The sequence below is a fragment of the Bidens hawaiensis genome, unplaced genomic scaffold (genome assembly GCF_021521415.1).
Source record: "Bidens hawaiensis isolate Kalapana, Puna unplaced genomic scaffold, B.hawaiensis_p1.1 tig00001179_1, whole genome shotgun sequence".
Taxonomy (NCBI): Eukaryota; Viridiplantae; Streptophyta; class Magnoliopsida; order Asterales; family Asteraceae; genus Bidens; species Bidens hawaiensis.
Window position 1 is genome coordinate 597,449 of NW_027491068.1, and position 23,861 is coordinate 621,309.

The 23,861-nt window shown below is 33.5% G+C and overlaps 1 protein-coding gene across 1 annotated transcript; it reads left to right on the forward strand.

The window, feature by feature from the left end:
* Positions 1 to 17,444: 17,444 nt before the first annotated feature.
* LOC143563118 (zinc finger CCCH domain-containing protein 20-like) lies at positions 17,445 to 19,196 on the forward strand. Its single transcript, XM_077050740.1, has 2 exons — positions 17,445 to 18,057; positions 18,562 to 19,196. Exons 1-2 carry the CDS (start codon positions 17,640 to 17,642, stop codon positions 19,173 to 19,175), a joined length of 1,032 nt encoding a protein of 343 aa, XP_076906855.1. The 5' UTR covers positions 17,445 to 17,639; the 3' UTR covers positions 19,176 to 19,196.
* Positions 19,197 to 23,861: the final 4,665 nt, after the last annotated feature.

The following is a 23,861-nucleotide window of genomic DNA, read 5'->3' on the forward strand; positions in this document are numbered from 1 at the left end:
AATGATTTTAGATCAAGAAGTAGTTAGTAATTGATATTTGTTAGATGTTGGATGATGATCAACCATTCTAATATATAATTGAAGTCAAATTTTTCAAACCATAGACACATGCGTGTATCTCAGATTCTCAGTATATGTGTTGACCAGACCTTGAAATTTATGCATCACACCTGCTCAATCGGCCGTCACTGGTTCACAATTCAAGTCTGTTTGTGTCTCTTTTAGTATATTTATTTAAGAAGTCATTGCTGTAGTCCTTCACTCTCCCCAAACTATTCATACCACAATAAGTTGACGACAATTGATGTTTATTCATTAGTTTTGTTTGTTAATTTGATTATCAACAAATTCTCATACGAATTGAAGGAAAAAAAAGTTAGGAATAGGAAGGGACTGTGGGAAAATATGAAACACAGTGATAGAATGTTGGAGTTTGGATTACTGATTAATTGGATCTCTCGGTTTGGCTCTTGGCAGTGGTTTTCTGTGAGCATTATTTGTTACTCTTTTTTAAGATGGGTTTTGTTGCTAGTTTAGGTTTTGTGTAAACCAATGGTCTATATTGGGTGTCTTTTGGAGATGTAAAATACTTTTGGTTAGCTTATAGAAAAATGTTATCACCTTACAGTTTACGGTTTACACTAATTATCCCCAAATTTTAGTTAACATGCTCTATTGATGTCACATTTAGGGTTCATATATTACATATGTTCTTAGTGCTTGCTAATTTACTCTTTTTTTTTTTTTCATGTAAATGACTACGGGTCTAAAGAGCCTCAAAATGTGTGTGATGTTGAGGTATGCCATTTAGTGGCGTTTCCAGATCGGGCCAGCCCCAAAAAAAAATGACAAGGTTGGATGAGTTAGCCAGGCCTACCGTTTTCACGGTTTGTACAAATTAATTAGGTTTTTTTTTCAAAATAGTTAGTTTGCATCAAAATAAAGTGTTTTCTTTAACTTACAGGTGAATGGATGTTAGCAGCTAGGGGTGAGCAGTTTTCGGGGCAAACCGAAAATACCCGATAACCGACCCGTAAAAAGCCCGAAACCGGCCCGAAACTTCATAATTCGGTTAGACATCGGTTCTGTATTACAAGAGAATTCGATTTCGGTCTCGGGTTCGGTTTTAGACCGAAGAAATCACATGAAACCCGAACCAAACCGATTTTAAATTAACTTGGCTCATGTGTCACTGGATTTTATGTTAGTCGAGATTTACCACAAAGAAGCTTTCTTGAAGTTAAGCATTTATCATGTGAAGGGAATACGGAATATAGCAATGTCGGAGTTTTACTCGGAGGTAGCTTTTAGAAAAAAGATGAAGAAGAAGATGGGAGTTTGGATGGTGGCTAGCTAGACGTTAATCTTATATATTTAATTTATTATACTCTTTTGCTTGCTATTTATGAGGTAAGGTACAGCTGGTTTTGTACTTTTTTGTTACTCTTCTTTGGAAAACAAAAGGACTTTAAATCAATTACCATTTTATTAAAAATATTTAATTAAAACATTTTATATTTGTACGAATACTATTACATATTTTATGATATGATTAAAAATACTTTATTATTTAAGTATATTGACCTCTATTACAAATTATGTTATATTTACATGAATAATAATACCAGCCTAAGTTATTACACTTTATGAGGTTTTATTAACTGCATTTCATTTTTACTGTGAGAAGTAAAATTTTTTTGATTTAGCTATTAATATTTTTTCTAATTTAAAAGAATCTTAGATGATTACTAGATTAATAATATTTGAAATAATAACTTCAATTTTGAAAGAAATAATCACATATGCATACGCCTGATGTGAAATAAAAATTAATTATATAATTATATTACATTTTAAATAAATATATAATTGCTTGGAATAGCCTTTTGATATTTTAAATTAAAGTTTGCAGCCTTTTCTATGGTATTTTCAATGTTAATAATTAAAACTATGTCCCCGTATATTGATTACAAAATTTATTTCTTCTCTCTTGTCTTTCTCATTTCTCAACCTCTATTCTCGTTGTTTAAACACCGGTGCAAATCCGGCTATGCCTGGAAAGGTATCAAGAATGAGAAAACATTAAACACGCCTTTATTGTTTGTTCGTTTTATCCTTCCCTAATTCTCAACTAAGATTCATACACGTTTCCTCTTTGAATTGGATACTCTTTATGCATCAAATGAGCTGTTTGTTGGATTTGGAATCTGTTTTTTACAGTAGAATGCATGGTTACAAAGCTTTCACTAATCGGTCTCGGTCTTTCATAGTTAACCGGAGAGACCGACACTGAAGTAACTGAGAAACCGATTGCAAACTTGGGCCCGATCATCGGTTCTAGTTATTCTACCTGTTCGGGTTTCGGGTCGGGTCGGTTTTTTGCCGGGTCGGTCCGGTTAATGACATTTGTGCAGCCCTATTAGCAGCTGGTGCCCTTGTCTTAGCTGATAGGGGTCTTGGTTACCACTTGTTGAAAAACTGTCACCAAGCATATATTAAGCTGTTTATGATAAATAAAAAAAATAACTTCTTTAACATCATGAGGGAACATGATAGAACCACTATATTTAAGGCAATGGAGCAGCAGTCCCATAATGGTCCTTAGGTAAAGTTTTGTTCCATTATTATTATTATTATTATTATTATTATTATTATTATTATTATGTATTTACTTTATTTATTAACACAGCTAAACTATAATCATTGTACTTATTTTGTTTAATCAACATGCCTGTAGATGGCATCTATTTCACAATAGTGTTTTGTTTAATTATCTTTGAGTTTTTAATTCGTTATTGCTTTCTACATGTTTTGCAGAATATTTAACGAGTATGAAGACTACGACTTTGCTAGGACTGGAAGTATTACTACAGAAACGGTTAGTAGTGTGATGTAATTCATATATCCTGTACTGATGAATATTATTGTTATTATTATAATTACTGTTATTGTTATTATAAATGTATGGTATTGAATAATACTTAGTGTTCAGGTAGAACTTAAAGTAGGCCTTCATGAGAAGTTTAAACAAGAGATGGAACCCTTTAATATTATTATTACCCTTGGTTTATGTATTTAGACTTGGTTTTAATTTTGATGTGATGCAGCGTTTAATGAGAACGAAGATGGCTACATTTATTTTGGGATTTTGGATTGGCTAGTGTGGAGGCTAACGAGACCGGAAACTCCCATTTATTGACCAAACTCAAAGGAATGGTCGGGTACCTTGACCTGGAGAATATGAGAACCTTTAAACTCACCTCATAAAGTGATGTATATTCTTTCGGGGTTCTACTTGTAGAAATCTTAACGGGCCGTTGGCCCATTTATTCAAGGCGGTCACCGGATGAAAAGGTCACTATCAGACGAGTAAGCTTCTATCTCACTGCATCAATATGTTGTATATTTGGCATTATCAATGGGTTTACCTTAGTTTTGGTTCATTTTGTTTTCAGTTTTCAAAAAGGGTTTACCTTAGTTCGCTTTTTAGGTTTTACCATTTGGGCGTGGAACTTTTGGGTTGAAAAAATGGCATAGAATAATGAATTTGGGCCTAAAGTTTTTTGTTAAGAAATATGATTAATTGATTATTAGCTATCGGGACTTGCTTTGACAGATTGTACTATGTGCATTCGAAGTTGTACATTGTTTTTGTAGGCCTTGGGAAACACAACAATGGTGAAACGATGGATTTAGTGGACCCGCAAATGACGAAGCAGTGGACAAGATCTTCAAGTAGATGCTGAATTTGGCCTTTCAATGTGCGGTCCCTTTCCGGGCTGATCAACCCGATATGAAGGATGTCATGAAGCGGTTATGGGTTTGAGTGAAATATCTTATAATGAAGGAAAAGAATGATTTGAAGAAAGGCTGCAGTTTCTTGTGTTGCAGATTTTGTAAACTTGATTTTTGGGTTATTAGAATCAATTTATTTTCTTTATATTGATTGTTTGAGCAAATTCAGATTAAACTAGAAAACAAAGTGCCACTAAAATTCCAAAGTAAAAGTGCCATAAATGTCCGTATGTTTGTAGTGGTAGAAAAATAAAGTTCCATTAAAAGTCTAAAGGTTTGTAGTGGCATGCAAAAAAAAGTGCCACTAAACTCTAATGTTAGTGGCGGACAAAATGTGCCACTGGAAGTCCAATGATTTGTAGTGGCAGATGAAAACAGTGCTACTAAAAGCCTAAAAGATTGTAGTGGCAGATGAAAAAAGTGTCACTACAAGGCTTTAGTGGTGACGCTTCTAGTGACACTTTTTTTGTGTGCCACTCATTTCAATAAGGTTCTTTAGTGGCAATTCTTTGGTTTCTTGTGACACTTTTTGTGTGTCATTAAATGGCTTTTTATTTGTAGTGTTACTACAATATTTGTATTTTGTTGTATGGCATGAAAGTGTAATGTAACAATAAAACTCATAACAAATTACAATATATGCCTGTTAAAGGCGTAACGATAATTTAGTAGACGTATATTTAAGTCGTTATACCACATTAGATCAACAATGGGTTAAACATAGTCAATAAAGGTGAATCATAATTAGACATAGTTAATCTAGTTGGGTCGGATCAAAATAATTAAACATGGACACGAACAACCTATAAGAATCCTTGTAACCTTAAATAAATTGTAAAATTAGCCATTATTTGACCTCGCAACTTATAATAACACGTGGTAACATAAACCCGCAAAACTTCACATTATTATTCCCAAACCAAAAGTTTTACACCCAAAGTAAGGAGCGAATACAGTTTTGGAAATCAATAACAAGAATCAGATGCTCAAAATCAAAACCATAAACATGATGATTTTACAATCAAGCCTTGAAAGAACCAGGGATTCATCAATGAGACGAAAATACCCTAACAGGACGGAGATGTCGATTTTAGATATATGAGATCAAGATAATTGTGCACAATATTGTTGTGCCGTAAAAATCGGTTACAAAACCTTATATTTATCTCATTTGCAATGACTGTGTTTGTAATCCCCAAACATAAGGCAGGTAGTGCAACATGGGTGATTATGAAACACGATTATAGATTATTATTTTTTAGACTCAATGAAAATTATATCACCATGTCACATTCAAACTTTTGAGCATACACGAATTTTAATATGTCGGTTCAAGATTCTTCACTAATACTTCCTTTATTATTCAACACCAAACACACATTTGTTTCTAGGTCGCTTAAAAGTTTAAAGTAATATATTAATTTGTATAAGACTAACCTATTTAAAAGTTCAAATATAAGAGAGAGAGAGAGAGAGAGAGAGAGAGAGAGTATGTATTATAACACTGATATAGGGTAAGGTTAAAATAAGAAGTGAAGTGTGTTTAAGAAGTGTAAGAAGTAATCTGACTTATACAGGAAGTATATAACTCAATTTTATTACTTCATGGCCGCCGTGAATATTATCATGATATAATAAACTTAGTAAGGTAATATCATGTCTTATTTTGTATTAAAAAAATGACATTACATGATTTTCTTAATGTGAGTTGTCATAGAATAAATAAGTTGTTCATTTAAAGTTGAAAAACTAAAAAGAGAGAAAACACGGCAGCATAAAGACAAGTGTTGCAAGAGCTTTCGAACAAAAAGAATATGAATTATGTAAGTTCTACGATTTTGTTAAACGTAATCTTGTTCAACTTGTATTAATTGGCAATGGAGACATCAAACGATATGTGATTTGAACTTAATATAAGTAATTATACGATCATATCTATCCTTGTACGTTCGCTGATTTTCATGTATATCCAACAATTTAACCCACTTTCTTCATCTACAAACCGACATTTATTTGTTATTTTTATCGTTAACATTCAAAGGAATATTTTTTTGTACCTAGAAAATGATTTTTATATTAAATATATCTGCTATGTAAAATTAATAACGTGGACACTATGTGCACAACTGCACATGCAGTAACCCAGTGACAAAGTAAACACTTATTTGCTTCTTTTTTTTTTCTTTTTTTTTATAATGATTTCTTATGTTAAGCAGCATCAAGGTGAAACTGATCAGAAACCTCTCATCTAACAATTGCCCGTTGTGGCTTGCAACTCGTAACAATTTTTGTAAGGTTAACTTCCATAGCAGGAGCTCAGTTGTTTGTTACCTCACCTGTACTTAATATTGTTGTAACTTCTAACATGGGTGGTCCAGCATGGTTGCAATAGGGGAAGGGGGTGTGTTTATATTTTCCTTTTATTATTTTCAAGTATCAAAAGTACAACGGGTAACTTCATAACAAAAACTTACTAGAATTTTTTTTAGTAAAGGTTAGTGAAAAACAATATATCTTTTTTAACGACACATCAAATGTAACCATTGGGGTACATTCATTGTCAAAAGGCAGCTCAAGCCCGCGATCGAAGACAACGATGGTAACCTAACCTGCCACCAATTCAAAGTGAAACCCATCATTCAAAAACCTACCGTAGCAAAACCTTTAACTCGCACATGATATTTTATCAAGAACAAGACTCAAACCGACTGCTTTACATAAAGAAAGCATAGGTGTGGTACTTCAAATTGATCTTTGGTTTGTTAAAAGAACAATACTACTATAGGTGTGTACTTAAAATTTTTAACAATAATATTATCATAATAGTATTATTATTGTTGCTACAACAAAGATAAGACCATTGATAGTGAATAGACTGGTTAGGCTAAAAGGCTTCAAGGGTTCAGATTAGCCTAACGCGAGTCGTGGTGTCCCTCTACGTTTGCAAAACGTAGAAGGAGGTTCACTAGTTAGTTGTTTGTTGTTATAGCTCACCAATGATCAAGAACCTTGATGTTTGGAATCGGTTTTGGAATGATGTTCTTGGTGAAGCTATGAAGATATTGAAGTAAGAAAGAATAAGCTAGGATCATATTTCTCAAGGAAGAAGAGAAGATTAGGGAGATGGTGTTATCTGTCCAAATCTGGTGTGTTTGTGTTTATGGCTAAGCATCCTTTATATAAGTGAGAAGATGTAAGCCTTTTAGTTCAGATGTAACTAACTAGTTAGCCTCTTGTTTGCATAGAGAGTTGACCATTGTTGGGCGGAAAGCTTTGGACCGATGGTCCATAGATAAAATAATAATACTTTATCTGAATGTGTCCTTTGCTCAGAGGGGACAAGGATGTGAATAGTGATGTGACATTGTACTGTGGCACGTGGGTGCTTATTTCACTAGTAGAAAAAATGGCTTTAATGACATGCACACTATGACACGCAACGATTTACGACATGCAAATGCGTATGTCATTAAAATATTGTCATATTTTTCAAAATTTAAAAGATTTACGACACTTATTTTTGTGTGTCATCCATTTAGTGTCACAAGTTTCAAAGATCGTGCAATATGTTGGTACATTGTGCTTTCTGTTTTGTACATTGGTGGTCTCCCCTTCTCTTCTTCATCATTCATCTGTTTTCCACATCTTGAAATTTAACTTCAACCCCCATTCAAGTCCAATATCGCCTCTCTGACCGCCAATCTCCCCGGCTGCTTCATATCCGAAGCCTAAGCGATAAACTCTTCTGCGATTAAGCGTTTTATTTAGCTTCGTCTTGCCCTAATCCAGATCTGATCGAGCTTCGTCTTGCCCTAACTGTTTATTTTTTATTGTGTTTCTGATTTAGGGTTTTCCGGCCTAGCATCCAAATCTGATTATTGCAGTCATCTCTTGAAGGCGATGGTCGATTAGGGGAGACGCTGCTTGCTTAATCTTTTCCTTTCCCAGTTTCTTCGATAGGTAATGTTGTAATGTTATGAAATTGAGGTTTCTTATATATTCGATTGTGTTTCTGAGTTAGGGGTTTTTGGTTTAACATCCAATTCAGATTATTGAAATGTTTATCGTTCTGATTGTTATTTTAGGGTTTTTTCCTAATTGTTATCTTTTCATGGTCAAGCTTGATTAAAAATCTGATTATTATTATAGTTTATTGTTATCATTGTTTTTAGTTTGATATGTTCTAGGTGAAGTTTCTTGTAATAGAATGACTACTTTTCGATTTGTTATTGGGTATATAAATATCTTTTGGTATTTTTTGGTGGAACGCATTTTAGTTATTCAAGAATATGTAGCTGCTCTTTGCTCAGCTACAGATAAATTTTGTTTTGAATGCTTGGCTGCTAATTTGATGTTTGTATAGGATGCTTATTTTCTAAATTTATAGGATTCTTATGATAGACAATTAGAGGTGTTTGTATTGTATGCTGTGTTTGAGTTTAATTTTAAACTAGAGTAGTTTGAATTGCAAACTGTGAACCAAAAAACACACATCAAGAATTGTCAATAGAATATGTATCCTAGTTGTAGTTCTTACTCTTGCTCCATAGTTAAGCTCAGAGTTACTTAAGTTTTCTGTTGCCACTGTTAAGTTATAAGTTGACATCATTATAGCCCAAGGAGCTCAACCCATAACCAAAACCAGGGACTTTTAGCTTTAAATTAAACAAACCTTTTGACTCAAAAGTTGCTTCAAAATTGACTTTGACAAGTATGCGTTATGTTTAAAAATAAATTGTAATGATAGGCTTTATAATTTATATCTGAAATTCATTTTGACTTTTTCTTTTGTTAGTGTTTTTTGTTCTTTAAATGATTTTTTAGGTTTCAACTTATAAGCTATCACACCTTTTAAATGTGTGTTCGTTTGGGTTTTGTGGTTTTTTAGGTATAGTTTATAATTTCTTGAACTCTAAATATGTAACATGGAGCTCGAAATTTAACATTTTGATTTTAAGTTTCATGTTATATGAATCAATGAAGAAACACAAACACTCTTTATATATCAAACTGTGAGAACCAAGTGATTTTAATAACAACAACAACAAAATAATAATAATAATAATAGACATATTTGTATTAGTTTATATAATAAAGAAATTCATAGCATGATGGAATTGTCATCTTGATTAGCATTGAGATGCCAATGAATTTAGTGTGACTTTTTTTGGTAGTTTGATTTCCATATCAACATGTATTTAATAACTTTGTAGGAGCATACTTATCTTTTATATGTATATCAAATAAAAAGAAGTTATACAAAGGAATTTTTAGTGGCTATTGTTCTTACTGTTTATTTTTCTTTCTTTTAATATATTATAAAAAGGTTATTGTAACTGGATTGTTTTAACTGTAATATGTCAGCTTATATTAATAACTATTTTGTTTTTCTGTTTTTGTTTTTTTTTTGTTTTGCAAGTTTCCTTATTTAAGTATCCCAGATTAGGCATCGAAAGATAAACCATTATCTACATTAGTAATTTACCTTAAAAATTATATTGTGATTCATATGATAACAGTAGAAGATAGCTCATTGTTGTTATATTTGTTTTTGTGTTGGATGTGGTGTTGGTTGACTCAGAACTTGCATTGTGAAATCTGTCAACTTTACCACAAAGAGGTGTTGTTAACGTAGGCAGAGGTGTGATGTATTAGTTTGGCTTGTTTCTGTTTCACAGTCGGTTTGTTTTGACCCAATTCGTTCTCATCCGACCAAATTTTGTAACGCTTTTTTCATTTAATTTTATTCTTAGGTTGAGGCGGGCAAAGCCGAATACACAGAAGCAGATTTAATCCGGTTTGAGAAGAATGGTCGAGTTATTCGGCACAACTTATTTTTCCGATAGTGAAATGTATGATATTGACTATTAAAATATTTTTGTTAACTTTGGAATGTTTGTAATATTTCTAACTTATCTACTTAAGAAATAAAATTGATAGTATTTTTCTTGTATTTGTGTCATTAATGTAAAATTTGTAATTATGCAAAAAAAAAATTTATTTTTTTTATAAAAGAGCTATACGATGACACGCATAAACGAGTGTCATATATTGGTGTCGTAAATGTTAGTAATGAAAGCGTGTCATATATGCATGTTATAAAAGCGTGTCATCAAACATGACACGCAGATGCATGTCATCTTCAATTTATGACGGGTCTTTCAACGACACGCTTTTGGGTGTCATCTGTACCCTTAAAGACAGTTTTTCTAGTAGTGTTTACATAAGTTTGGACGGGATTTGAAGCTTTTAACCTTTTTAACAATAATATATTCCAGCCATTTTATTATTTCCTTAGACTACCGTCATCAGTTATTATAACTAAAAAAAACACACGTATTAGGTTAAAGTAGACAACACGGTACCCAACAGATCGGAGGAATCTAAAATTGCATAAGAAACTGTTTGCTTTATTTAGTAAATAAACCTAGGCTCGAATATCTATGAAACAAGTTCTAGATACGCCCATCACATGCTGTTGCCAATCTTTAATGCCCAAAAAAGTATTAACCCACACGTGTCTCTGCCCTCCATCATAGGATCACCTATTTATGGTATCGTACCCATAATCTTGTTCCATATGGACACCTGGCTTGCCACCACATCACATTCTTTCACTTCTTGCACATGCATCCCTCTTGTTTTCGGTTGGTGGATAATTTACCACTGATATTAAATCGCTATTAATAAAGGAAAAAAAAAAATTAAAATAGCCTTTAATGATAAGAAATTTCAAATATGTTCTCATAAAATCGTTTTTTCATATCTATGACTCTTCTAACGCATCACCAACGATGTGTTAGGTAGTTTAACTGACGAGTTAGCTAACATATAGTCAATAATGTGTTAGGCCTACAAACACAAAGTCAACGATATTTTAGACATATAAACACATGATCAAAGATGTCTTAAGTGTTATTTTATGGTTGAAGATGAGTTAAGTATTAATACTTAACGCATCGCCAGCCATAAATTACAACTTAACGCATCGTCAACCATGTGTATTCCACCTGCACGCGTCATTGTTTGATTGGTTTACTAACTCAACGGTGATATTCCCTAACACATCTTCAGACAATAAAATACACAAAGAACAAAACTGAAAACTTTAATTAGGAGGATAAACTTAAAATCTCTTTCCTAAAAAAGTAAAAAGGGTCATGTAAGATATTTTCCAAAATAAAAATATATTTGTCGTATTCATTGAAACTTGTTGATTTTGAGCCGTTCGGTAATTCGGTTGGTCAAACCTTAGTTCTTCAGCAATTGGTCGTATGACAGAGTAAACTATAATATATCAATTTAATAGTATTTGTTGGGGAAAATTGACCATAAAGAAACTCTAAGGTGTCTTTCGGAAATTAAATTCTCTCTCAAATATTGACTTATTGAACCAACGTTTTAGTAACGAAACAGGCGCCGGTCAAAAAAAGGGGGGAAAAAAAAAACTAACATCATATATAGTGGTTTTAATTAATAAAAAAAGTACGGTAATACTAGTTTCATAGACGACGGGACATTCACTAACAAAACTCTATATTAGTATAACTAGATGTCTTTATCGAGCAAGATTATGGTTATGATACTATAAATGGGCGATCCATACCACGTAGATATAATGATTTAACTATATCATAAATTATTTTTTCACTAATTTTCTATAAAAGCTATGAGTGAATGGTTTGATTGGTTAAAACTTAGAACCACACCCGATCCTACATCTAGCCATTGTGTTGCCACTTTATCCCTTTGACACCCCCTTCTTTGGATGTAATGGTGTTTGACGCCTAGGAGTGGTGATGTGGTAATGCGTAAACGTCCACTACACATGGTTTTAGCGAGTCCGTGTTTCTACTCAGCTAGTTAAATCAATTTTAAAAACTCAATAAGATTATAAACAAATTAACGAGATTTTGGTTGTGTTAAAAGCAAGTACCACCGGAATAATGATTATTTAATAACACACATGCACCTCATACGGATAACCTAAAATCAAGGATAAGATGGAATAACTAGAGTTAATCATAGTTATAACTTTACATATACTTTTTTAATAATGCCATACAACACACTTACCCTATATGCATATTGATCGCATCTACAATGACGTCAAAGGACTACTTCACGTCGATATCCTCAAGATCATTGGTTGTAATCAGGACCCCCCCCCCCCTCTAATAACGACTTGTAATGTGCATCCTCCATGTCTGTTGTCGATCCGGTGGTTCTCTTAGTCATGTAGGTGCGAGCCTGCAAGGTGTACTACTCCTTTGTTCTTCATTTGGGGTGTTGCCCCTTCAGACGATGAAAAGACAACTATAGATTTTGAAAATCCGGTTTAACAGTCGATCCATTTTGTAAGTTGTTGGCCTCAATAAGGGCGATTACAAGTACTCCATTGAACCTGTTGTATAGACGGTTTCTAATCCGGTTGGTGAGCTCAAAGTGGCGTATATACCTTAAGAGGAGGGGTAGCCTATGCTACCCCTCAACGTTTTGCCGGTAGTGTGAAATTTTTTTTGTCGGTTTTCGTGTTTCGTTACCTCTGAAAAAAATAACGTTACCCCTATGTATTAAGCTCAACCAATTTAATACTTAAACTCCAAAAAAGCCCACTTAAATTATTAAACCCAAACCAAAAAACCCAACCCAAATAATTCTTGGTGAGATTAAAACAAGAAGAGGATTAAACCAAGAGGTTTTCCTTGCAGGAGTAGGACATGCGATGGGGTTCTCATCATAGAACAATCACAAGTTTGTTAAAATTATTTTCGGAAGTTGTGGTACTTACATTTATTAAATTAGATAGAGAGAGCGTGCAACAAAAAGCTAATGCGAAAGGTATTCTATCATATTATTAAGAAACTTGACATTGTGTTTTATATACACTTGTTGGAAGAAATTTTAGGTCTCACGAATATTTTATCAAAACATCTTCAAAAAAGAGTCGATGTTTGTTAGAAGCATCTAAGTTGATAAGCGGGACAAATCAAGCATTGAATAATCTAAAGACAAAATGGATTTGACAAGATGTTGACAAATGTGACATTTTTTTGTGAAAAAAAAAGATTAGGATGTTAGATATGACGGAAAGTTATGGTAATCAAAGAAACCAAAAGAATGCCATTACTAATCGACATCATTTTGAGGTTAAAGTTTTTAACACTGTTTTGGATATGCAAATTCAAGAACTTAGAAATAGATTTAGTGGTGTCTCAGCTAGTTTATTAGAAAATATGTCAGGTTTAAATTCTTGTGGTTCGTTTTCTAAGTTTGACATATCTAAGATAGTGGTTTTTTCAGAGATGTATCCGAATGATTTTACTAACGAAGAAAGATGGTGTATTTCGGGTGATCTTACGACAATTTATTAAACTTTAAAGGAAGATGATAAATTGGCAAAACTGGGTGGAATGAGTGATCTTGCTCGTGTAATGGTGGAAACCGGAAAGCACAAAACTTTTCCTTTGGTTTATCAAATAATGAAGCTAGCGTTGGTTTTACCGGTTGCAACTGCAACCGTTGAAAAATGTTTTTAAAATGAAGCTTATCAAGACGGATTTGCGCATGCGAATTGGTGATGAGATTATAATGCTTTAATTTGTACGGTTGAAAGAGAAACGTTTGATAAAGCAAATAAAGAAGATGTAATTGCTTGATTTCAAACTTTCAAAAACCGAAGAGGTGAACTTTACAGCTCAACCTAGATCCACCACGGTTAGTTTAAATTTATTTGTTGTCATGTTCTTTATATTTGTTTCGTTAACAATGTATGAAATATGAGAAGGGGGGGGGGGATTTTAAGAGATACCCCTATGTTTCAAGTCTAGATCCGTCACTGTGAGCTCGCTCGGATTATGTAAACAACAAATATCAAATTTAAATATATGATATTAAAACTGGCTTTGTGATGTTGATAATTAAATAATTATGGAGTAGTTAATAGAGATAATAGATAAGAGTCATGATCGAAACAGGTAACTAAAATGACAGGCCATGTTACTTATATTGATAATGTTGGTATCATCTTTACACGTACACTATTTAAGAAATAGAAAGATTAATAATTATGTGGGATTCAATTAGAATTTTATTGTTATGTATCTTCTTTTTCAATCAACATTCGGGGAAGCCCCATAGCATTCCTTTATTTAACAAATTACCAATATGATTTTGTGTTTTCTTTTGCATACGAATATCTAAACTCCACATTCACAAATGATTTTCTTTTAGAGTAAGTTACACGTTATATCCTTTAACAAATAGAAACCTTAAACTAATTTACACGAATACATGTAATATCCATTAGAAAATTCAAATCTTAAAACTAAGTTATTTACGACACAAGGGGTGAGAACCGCTATAAATAAAACTGACATACTAAACATACAAATTACATAGTGTAAATATAGTTTTCAATTAAAGTAATTATGTTATAAACAACAATACAGTGTTAATATAATTACTCTAGTTATATATACATTTTTCACGATAAAAGTAATTTGTATGATCCAAACCCTACAACACAAGGGTAGCGAAAGACAAAATGGTCGGGTTTGTGTTTTCAGGTCCTTCGCATAGCGCAAAGGAGCATGCCCAATTTGTCGCGTAGCGCGACGGGCTACTTAACATGGAATTTCTCCTTTTGACTCTTTTATGCCTTGAAACGTGTGCCGTTCCCTTCCACTCATCTCGAAACGTCAATCCAAGCTCGTATATAGAAACACGCTTAAAGTACCACATTTCACAACCTGAAATAAAACTGAAAGACAGAAACACGCTTGAAGTACCGCATTTCACACTATATAATCAATAAAACTAAACATTTAATACATTAAACTACAGGAAATATACACGACCATCAAATGTTATATATACTTAATGTTCGTATAATAGTTGTATAGTTGTCGAAATGTCAAGGTGGTTTGTTATTGTAGTGCATAACCAAGATGTTGATGTGTGTATTATGTAGAGTTGTGCACGTTTGGTTCGATTTTTAGGCGAAACCGAAGCCGAAGTCATTAGTTTTTCAAAAATACAAATTGTTCGGTTTCAGTTTATTTGTTTTCAGTTTTTGGTTTCTCGGTTATTTTCGGTTTCGGTTTGGTTATAATCGATTTTTTTCAAATATGTGTAGACATTGCAAAAAAAAAATGAAAAATGAAGATGATAATTTTAATCTTGTAAGAGTGTATTATAGTACCACAAATATATTGAATACAAAAAACAAATATAGACGCATGTCATATGAAACCATATGAATATAAAGTTGCTAGAGTAATAGAATTTAAAATTCATCAAAATTCTTAATCGAAAAACACTAAAATGTTTAGTTATAATCTTCATTCATCATCTTATTCATCTTTAAAGTTTAGTCTTAGTTTTCAGCATCTTCATAATCTTTATCATAGTTAATCGGTTCGGTTCGGTTTTTTATTAATGGAAACCGAACCGAAACTGAAAATTGAGTTTTTCAAAAACACAAAAAGTTTATCGTCGGTTAATGCTCCGGTTCGACTTTTCGGTCATTTCGGTTTCGGTTCGGTTAATTCGGTTTTCTGCTCACCTCTAATATTGTGTAAGCCCTTTATACAAATGTTAAAAGAGTATATAGTTGGATTGTGATCGAAGATGAAATAAATATCATAATAATTCTCATAAACTTGTTGAAAGTTCAACTTATTTGTAGTAGTTGCCAAATGTTACAAGGGTGTATGAGGATTAATGAATAAATGAAATATGATCACATGTTGTAATAGACCTGTTATGTTTCAAATGAAGTCAATGTTGTTATTTAACTCATCTGGTTACAAATAAAGTTCTAAACTATCATATAATTCTTGTGGGATTTGTATAGATTTAAGATTTTACACATTGGTAATTTATAGTGTGTGAATTAGTGGTGTTCATCGAATCGAATAATGAATTTTAAGTTAAATCAAATCAAATATTCCGAATAATTGTTTCTATGCCAAAAACTTTGAAAACCATAATCATAATTGCAAAACAAACATATAAAATTTTAAGTAGCTATAACACCACATGATAATATATTCAAAACTAAAGTATAAACAGTCTAAAATTCAAAGTATTCAAACGAGAAGGTAATAACACCCATATTAGTATGGGCTAAGAAACAATAATATGGCCTATTGGGTTTAATTAATTTGTAATGGACATTTATTATTTATGGATTTGACACAAATTTTAAAAAAATGTATATACACATATATGTATATGTAATTTGAATACGAATTTTGAATCGAATAATAAATCATAAGTTCGTATCTGAGTCGTATTCGATTAATATACTCGTATACAAATCGAATTTTTTAAAATTGAATTTGAATCTTAATCATCGTATTCGAATCGAATTTCGAATGCGAATCGAACTCTGAACACCTCTAGTTGAATCAAGAAACTTGATATATGATTAACATGTGTAGCTAGAGCTTACATAATTTGCCGATGTTGATAATAGAAATGTCAACATGTTGTACGGAATAAAAACGCTCATTTAAAGTCGAAAATATGTCTCTTGAGTGGGGGGGGGGGGGGGGTATAATATGCCACTTGGCGTATTATATGCCAAACCCTCAGGATACTCTCAATTTACTAAAAAGGCAAGAAAATACACTGAAGAAACTCCATAGCCATAAGATAGGCCGTTTGATGTAACATATTTCAATTGAGGTTATTTTTCGTGATTTTTTAATAGTTCGATTCGTTGTGTAATGTCATTGTGCATGTGTTATTACACATCTATACTATTTGTTTATGCTGTCAATGCCTTAGGAAAAGTTCAAACTGGATAATGGAAATATCGAGACCTTGGACACACATAAGCATCACGTTTTAAGCCTAAATGTATTTGGTAAATGTGTCAATGGATATCGAGTTGGTGATAATCATGAAATACAGCATTTGGATTCTAATGTTTTATAAGTATGTGACAATGACACTTGGATAATGGAATCGAACTTATGACAACATGATTAAAAACAAAATTTTGGACCTACGTAATCTTCCAATTAAGATACATTGTCGAGTATTCTGAAGATTTAGGATGTTACAAAATCATGGATTAAAATGATTGAAGAAGATTTTGAGTTTGAACCTTCGAATAATTACCGGTAGATTAAAGAAGTCTTTAGAGGGTAAAGTTATTTTCTTTTTTCAAAGAAAGATATGAGTTTTCAAAATATCTTTATAAGCATAAGTTTATCCACAATATTAACCTAAATTATAAATACAATATGATTTACATCACTTTGCAATTCTACATGTTTAAAACATGTGAATGCATGTTAAAATGTGCATACACAATTCACTAAGTTTGTACACTAACCACTACATAGTCGTGAGTAAACTATATGTTGTAAATATAAATACAAATATCATAAAATAACACAAATAGTAACTTATCAAAAGAGATGTTGTGGCTAATTGGCTAGGGACTATACATGTTGTGCATTTGTGCATCAAATATTAAAAGAAAACAACGACCAATTACATTTCCAAACTAAAAAGTTACACACAAAAAAAGGATAGTACCCTTGAATAAGGGAATCTCAATATTGGTAACACATATCCAAAATATAAACAAATAGAAAAAGTACTACTTATGCTTTATGAGTTATTAACCATGCTTTATGAACTATCAACAATGGTTAAAGTCCTCCCACCCACCCCCCCCACCATAACCACTATGTCCCAGCGGTTTATATATGGAGAGAAGTCTAGAAACCACAAACACATACAAACCTTCAAAACTGAAACCACACACACCTTAAAAACCAACAAAACTGAGAAAATAAGAAAACCTAGAAGACACCGAACAAAACATGGTCGGAGACCAAAACCAACACAACATGTTGGCCGTGCATGTTCCTCCATGGACAACGTACATGGACGATCAAGTACTTTCACCTTTTTCTCCACACAGTCCCAATGCCACCACCATTGAAGACTACGCTTATTTCCTCCGAAACGACGCCGCTTTACGCCGATACCTAGAAGAAGACTTCAACGGTGACGATGACGGATCTAATACGGACTTTGACATCACATCTGAGGCTTTTGCCTGTGATAGTTTCCGGATGTATGAATTCAAAGTTATTAAGTGTGCACGTGCTCGGTCACATGACTGGACCGACTGTCCGTATGCTCACCCAGGCGAGAAAGCTCGCCGGCGTGATCCCCGGAAGTATAATTATTCCGGCACCGCCTGCCCGGAGTTCCGTAAAGGAAGCTGTAAAAAAGGTGATGTAAGAATAAATATTTATATCTATTTATTTATACGTGGTTGTTATATTCACTTATAATGATCATATCATATCTGTTGCTACAGTTATTACTCTCCATGCATCCTAGAAAGCAAAAATTGGCTTCGGGCCGGAGGTGAAAATCTTTTAGGGTTAAAGTAAAATCAGTATTTTATCGGGTTTAAACAATTTAACTTTTATATGAGTTTACTAATAACCTTTTGGTTGGTTGAAGTAATACCACTAAGCTAGTGGTCTTTTGGTTGGGGTAATACTCGTAATAGTATAAACATTAATATTATTTTTAAAAAAAATACATATAATTTTTTTTTTATGAAATTCGTGCTTGACTGGGTGTCTGATCTGTAACAGTTGACCACCAGCCAACCTTAAGGGCCGGCCTGTCTGCCTACTATGCAGTAGCAATTCATATTATTATTATTATTATTATTATTATTATTATTCATGTTTTCTATAACTGATATGAACATCTAATCAACAGGTGATGGTTGTGAGTTTGCTCATGGGGTTTTTGAGTGTTGGCTGCACCCTTACCGGTACCGTACACAGCCGTGTAAGGACGGTGTTAATTGTCGCCGGAGGGTTTGTTTCTTCGCACACACGCCGGACCAGCTTCGTGTGTTGAGTCCGAATCCGCGGACTGAGTCGAACTTTCCGGGGATGCTTTCAACTTCGTCGGAGACTTCCACGCCGCCGTCGCAGTCGCCGCCGATGTCTCCGATGGGTGGTGTTTCGTTAAGCCGGTCACTTGGGTCGGTAACGGTGAGTGATATGTTAACATCTCTCCGGCGGTTACAGCTTAACAAAACACCCGGGTTATACAGTATGCAAATGGGTCGGGTTGTTTCGTCTCCAAGATCCGGGTTTTATAGCCTGCCCTCGACTCCGACCCGACCCTTGACCCGACCGAGTCTCGGGTTTTCAGAGATCTGGGAGGAACCGGTTATGGAGAGAGTGGAGTCGGGTCGGGATTTGAGGGCGAAGATGTTTGAGAAGCTTAGCAAGGAGAACTCGATGGAGCCGGATCGGGTTGACCCGAGTCCGGGAGAAAGTTCAAACCCGGATGTGGAGTGGATCTCGGAGCTTGTGAAGTGAATGGTATCCACAAACACCCTAATACCTCCTTCCAAGTGTTTGCTTTTTAATTATTACGATTATATGGTGTTACTTAATGCCATTTAGTATTTAGTTATGACTTAAGAGGTACAATTAGTTATGATAAAACTTAAAAAGCCATTTTGTGATTTTGTCCTTGTAAATATGGGTATCGTATGAGGGGGTGAAGTGTAAGAAGTATGTTTCCTTGGGGGTTACTCTGAAAGAAAAGAGGGAGGAAATGGGGTGGAATTATTGTTATCCTTAATGTTATTGTTTCTATTATTCAATGTGATTTTTATGTTATGTTTGTTGTTACTGATTTTACATTTCAATGTGATATGTTATGCTATGTTATTGTGATATTAATGTGAACTTGCTATTTGACTTTAAAAGATAGAATTTGCTCATCTTGTATGCATGACATAATCACAGCTAGAAATCTGTTAAAATAAATTCACAGACCCCGCAAATTTCATGGACTGACACCGACCCTAGTGACCGACAAGTTTGAAGCATTCGAGGTAAGAATCTATCGTGAAGGTTTGGGGATCAAACCGTGTTGCTTTAATACCCGGCATGTATTTTACCTCCCTAATGTTGGTCGTGGAACAGATTGGTAGGGAACATCCAATGGGGCATGCATCATACATTAGTTGATAAGGTTAACATAATCGGAAAAAAAATGTCTTTTTTGATGGAATGGCTGGTAAATGGAGAAAGGTTTTAACTTCAAACAACGATTGCAGCCACTCTAAAGCTCCTTTTGAAAGATAAATTATAAAGGTACGTTTCTTGACCGTCGTGATTAACCATTAACTGTTAACTTAATTTAACCGTTTTTAGCTTTCATCACATAATTTTCCTATGACGCTTCTGAAATGACATTGTTCATATATCTGGAAACTTTCTCCAACAGTTTTCACGAACAAAATGGTCTTATTTGTTATCAACTTTGGCTTGTACACATTACATGCCATAAGTACGTTATATCTAAGTAGTTTTAGTGGAAAATAGGATGTTGATCCTTTACAAACTCGTGTGAGTAAAATTATGTTTCCAGTTAACTTTATACGAAGTGTCTTACTTCCTTGTGCATTGTGGACTTTGCATGTGTAGCAAAGACTCCATTGATTAGAATGGACATTTAGTTAGTGAACAGGAATGTAACGAAGGGTATGATTAGCAAACAATTATGCGTTAAGAAACCAGCTTTGCTAACGCATGAAAAATGGAAGTGCGCGTAGAATGAGCCATTTTATATGAAAATGAAAACAATATGTATACGCGTTTATGAAGACACGAGTCTGCTTATTTTATGTATGCCAATAGAAAACACTCCCATGTGTTGATAACTTAAATACGTTTAGATCTTCGTCTTTACTTTGCTTAGTTAAGATTTACTTGTCTTAAAAAGCAAATAATTAATACACATTTCTTTCTATGATAATGGCCCATTAGCGTGTGCGATAGACTAAAGTAACAATAATGAGTTGATTTATTTATTAAGGGGATAGGGTTTGATGTAACCTCAACATTATTTTTTACTTTTAGCTGTGTGTAAAATGACAGATTAATTAAAGTGGGAATAAGCCATCATCCTTACGATTAATGTGTAAAAAAGGTTAATTGCATCTTTAACAAATAATTATGATAGCTTTTTTTTTCGAACGATGACTTTCACAGTAAATCTATCTCACTGCGCGAACACGTCGCGCCCCTCCACCCCACTCAGACCAACTATGTTGACATGATCATGATCCACACTGCATCCGAGTTTGACTTGACGTTCCCGGTAAAACCCAGTTGGCTCACTCCGTCCGAAGACACGACAAGTTTTAATGCTCTGGTAAAATCCGGTCGGAATCAGGATTCAAACCTGAGACATCCGGGTCATCCGTCATGTTCCTGGCCATTGAGGCAAGCCCCGCTAGTTAAATAATTATGATAACTAAGTGGAGATACAAAAGGCATTTAGTCCTTTGGTATCATGTATAACAAAGATCAAGGGTTCAACTGATATATAATAGGCAGCTTAAGTGGATTTATAAGTAGTTTAGCAGTTTAAAAAACAACTAATAAGGGTTATTACATTATTTTTTTTGTTGTCACTTGTGAAATTTGAATACTCATCACTTGAAAAGGTTAAACTATATCAAATATCTTCGTATCATTAGCCCCGAAACAAAGGGCACACTTTCTCTCTCTAACTTTTTCATCGAACGCGAACAACTTTTTAAACCAAATCATAGCTCCATGTCGGCCTCTTCTTTATCGCCTTCTTCTTTGTCTGAACAAGATTTTGTAGGATTTTACAATCAAGAATGGAGTAACAATACTTCACACAACAACATTGTTTTTTTTATGGAAAGCTGGTTTCTTCCCGTAAGCCAGAAACTACAAGACAAATTAACAAAATCCTTTCTATGGTCGAATTCGGATGCATTTAGATTCACCTAGAAAAGTACTACAAGGCGGTCAATCGGGCATAGAATGGATATGATATTTTAATGACCATAAAAATATTAACATTTTACTTAATTAATGATTATAACCATGGGCTAATTTATTTCACTCACATTTTCAAAACTTACCCTTTATTGTGTTATTAATAATTCTCTATGATCAACAGCTGCCATGACATCGCTCCTCTATCAACAACGGAACCATAGTGTTAATACGGCCAAAAGTAAGCAAACATTATATAACTTGGTTTGATTCTTTTGTTATGGTGGTGTCTTTTGTAATTAGATTAAACTTAAGGGGTTGCCATAGTTGTTGCTTGTTGCTTGGATGGTTGATGACAGATGACTAGTGCTGTCAATTTATAATATGGACCTGTTACCATAACACAAACATGTTTGGGTTTGAGCTTAACATGTTTCGTGTCTTAAACAGTTTGACATGTTTAAATCCGTGTCCTAACATTATAAAGACATGTTAACCTGTTAGTAACATGTGTTGATTTTTATTTTAAAAAACTAAATATATATACACTCCTAAAGTCTTAACCCTAAAGTCATACTTACAAATGCCATTTCACTATTGTCCCGTCAAAACCCGGTATTATATTTTTATGGATATTATGATTTGCTTATATGGTTTTGTTTCAGTTATGTTATGGATTTATCGTCTTTTGTTTCAAATATGTTACTGATTTGTGGTTTTTGTTTCAAATATGTTATGGACTATCTATTACTTGAGACATTTATGCTCATTTTGAAAATTTTGGTTTCGTTACACATGTATCATTCATTATATCTTTAAACAGATCCCTTAGCAGGTTTTAACATGTTAACATGTTTACTAAATAGGTTCCTGTTTGTGTTGGAAAAATTGACACGATTAGTAATCGTGCGTGTTCGTGTTTAGTATCATAGGTCATCGTATCTTATCATATATGTCTGATGTAACATTCGTCATTTACGGTTTAACTTATATTTGTATCAAAAACCCGACCCGTTTTGATCTTTCGGATTCATCATTATTAATGAAATATTGGGTTTAACTTATATTTGTATGTTTACACCTTGTTTTACCAACATAAACCGTCCAAATACATGAAACTTCTTAAAAACAACACCATGGCCAACCCTTCACTCTTTTCCTATATAAACAAGGTCAATGCATCCCATTTGGATTTTCTCATTCAACTCAAACTCTCCCCAATATAGATCTAAGTATTCTCTCCAAACTTTCTCTCTATCCAAGTGTTCATCTTCAACCTCTTGTTAGTTTGACTACTTAAGGTCAAACTAATGCTAACCTTGTTTCTAACTAATTATTATTACTTAAAGCTTGATGTTGCAATATATATATATAATATGCACCACTTGTTTCCTTCGGCTTTCACTTCTCCGGTCACGGTCGGTTGAACTGTTGTGCTACAAGGCAAGGCTACATGGAAGATTATTATAGTCCTTGATTTATGCTTTAATTCATACTTTAGTTTATGCGTTACTTTTGTTTATTCTTATCAATATTGTTTAGTCCTTACTTACTCTTAGTTTCCAAATCATTTTTAATAGTTCAATGGTATTGGGTATGTGGCCACCATTTTCAGTTTCATCCCGAGTTAAGAGCCGAACCAAAACCAAACTTTTGTTTAATACTTTATTGTTAACATATTGTATAAAATATTTGAGTATTATTATTTGTAAGTTTATTTTAATGAGTTCTATGGTATTGAATTTGTGGCCACCATTTTCCGTTTCATTCCGAGTCAAGAGCCGAACCAAAACCGAACTCTTGTTTAAATACTTTATATTTAAAATGATTTATATGTTACAAGTATGGATTGTGTATTATAATTTCTAAGTTCATTTTAATAAGTTATATGGTATTTGGTATGTGGCAACCATCTTCGGTTTTATTCCGAGTCAAGGACCGAACCAAGACTGAACTAAACCGAGTTTATTCGCTTAAGACACACTAGTGTGTTTTGAGCCACCGAATCTCTTATTTTCTCTAAAACTATTTTATAAACTAAATTTTAAATTGTTTTTCTCAAAACACTTGGTATGTTGGATCTAACTTGATCTTATAACAAGTTTGGACCTACAAAACCAAACACTCGCTTAACGGACATCGAGGTTCTTCTTAATAGAACTACACACTTGGTTAAGCTTCTTTTGATTTCATTGAGTTATCTCATAACATTTTGGAACCTCGGCTTTGAGCTTGACC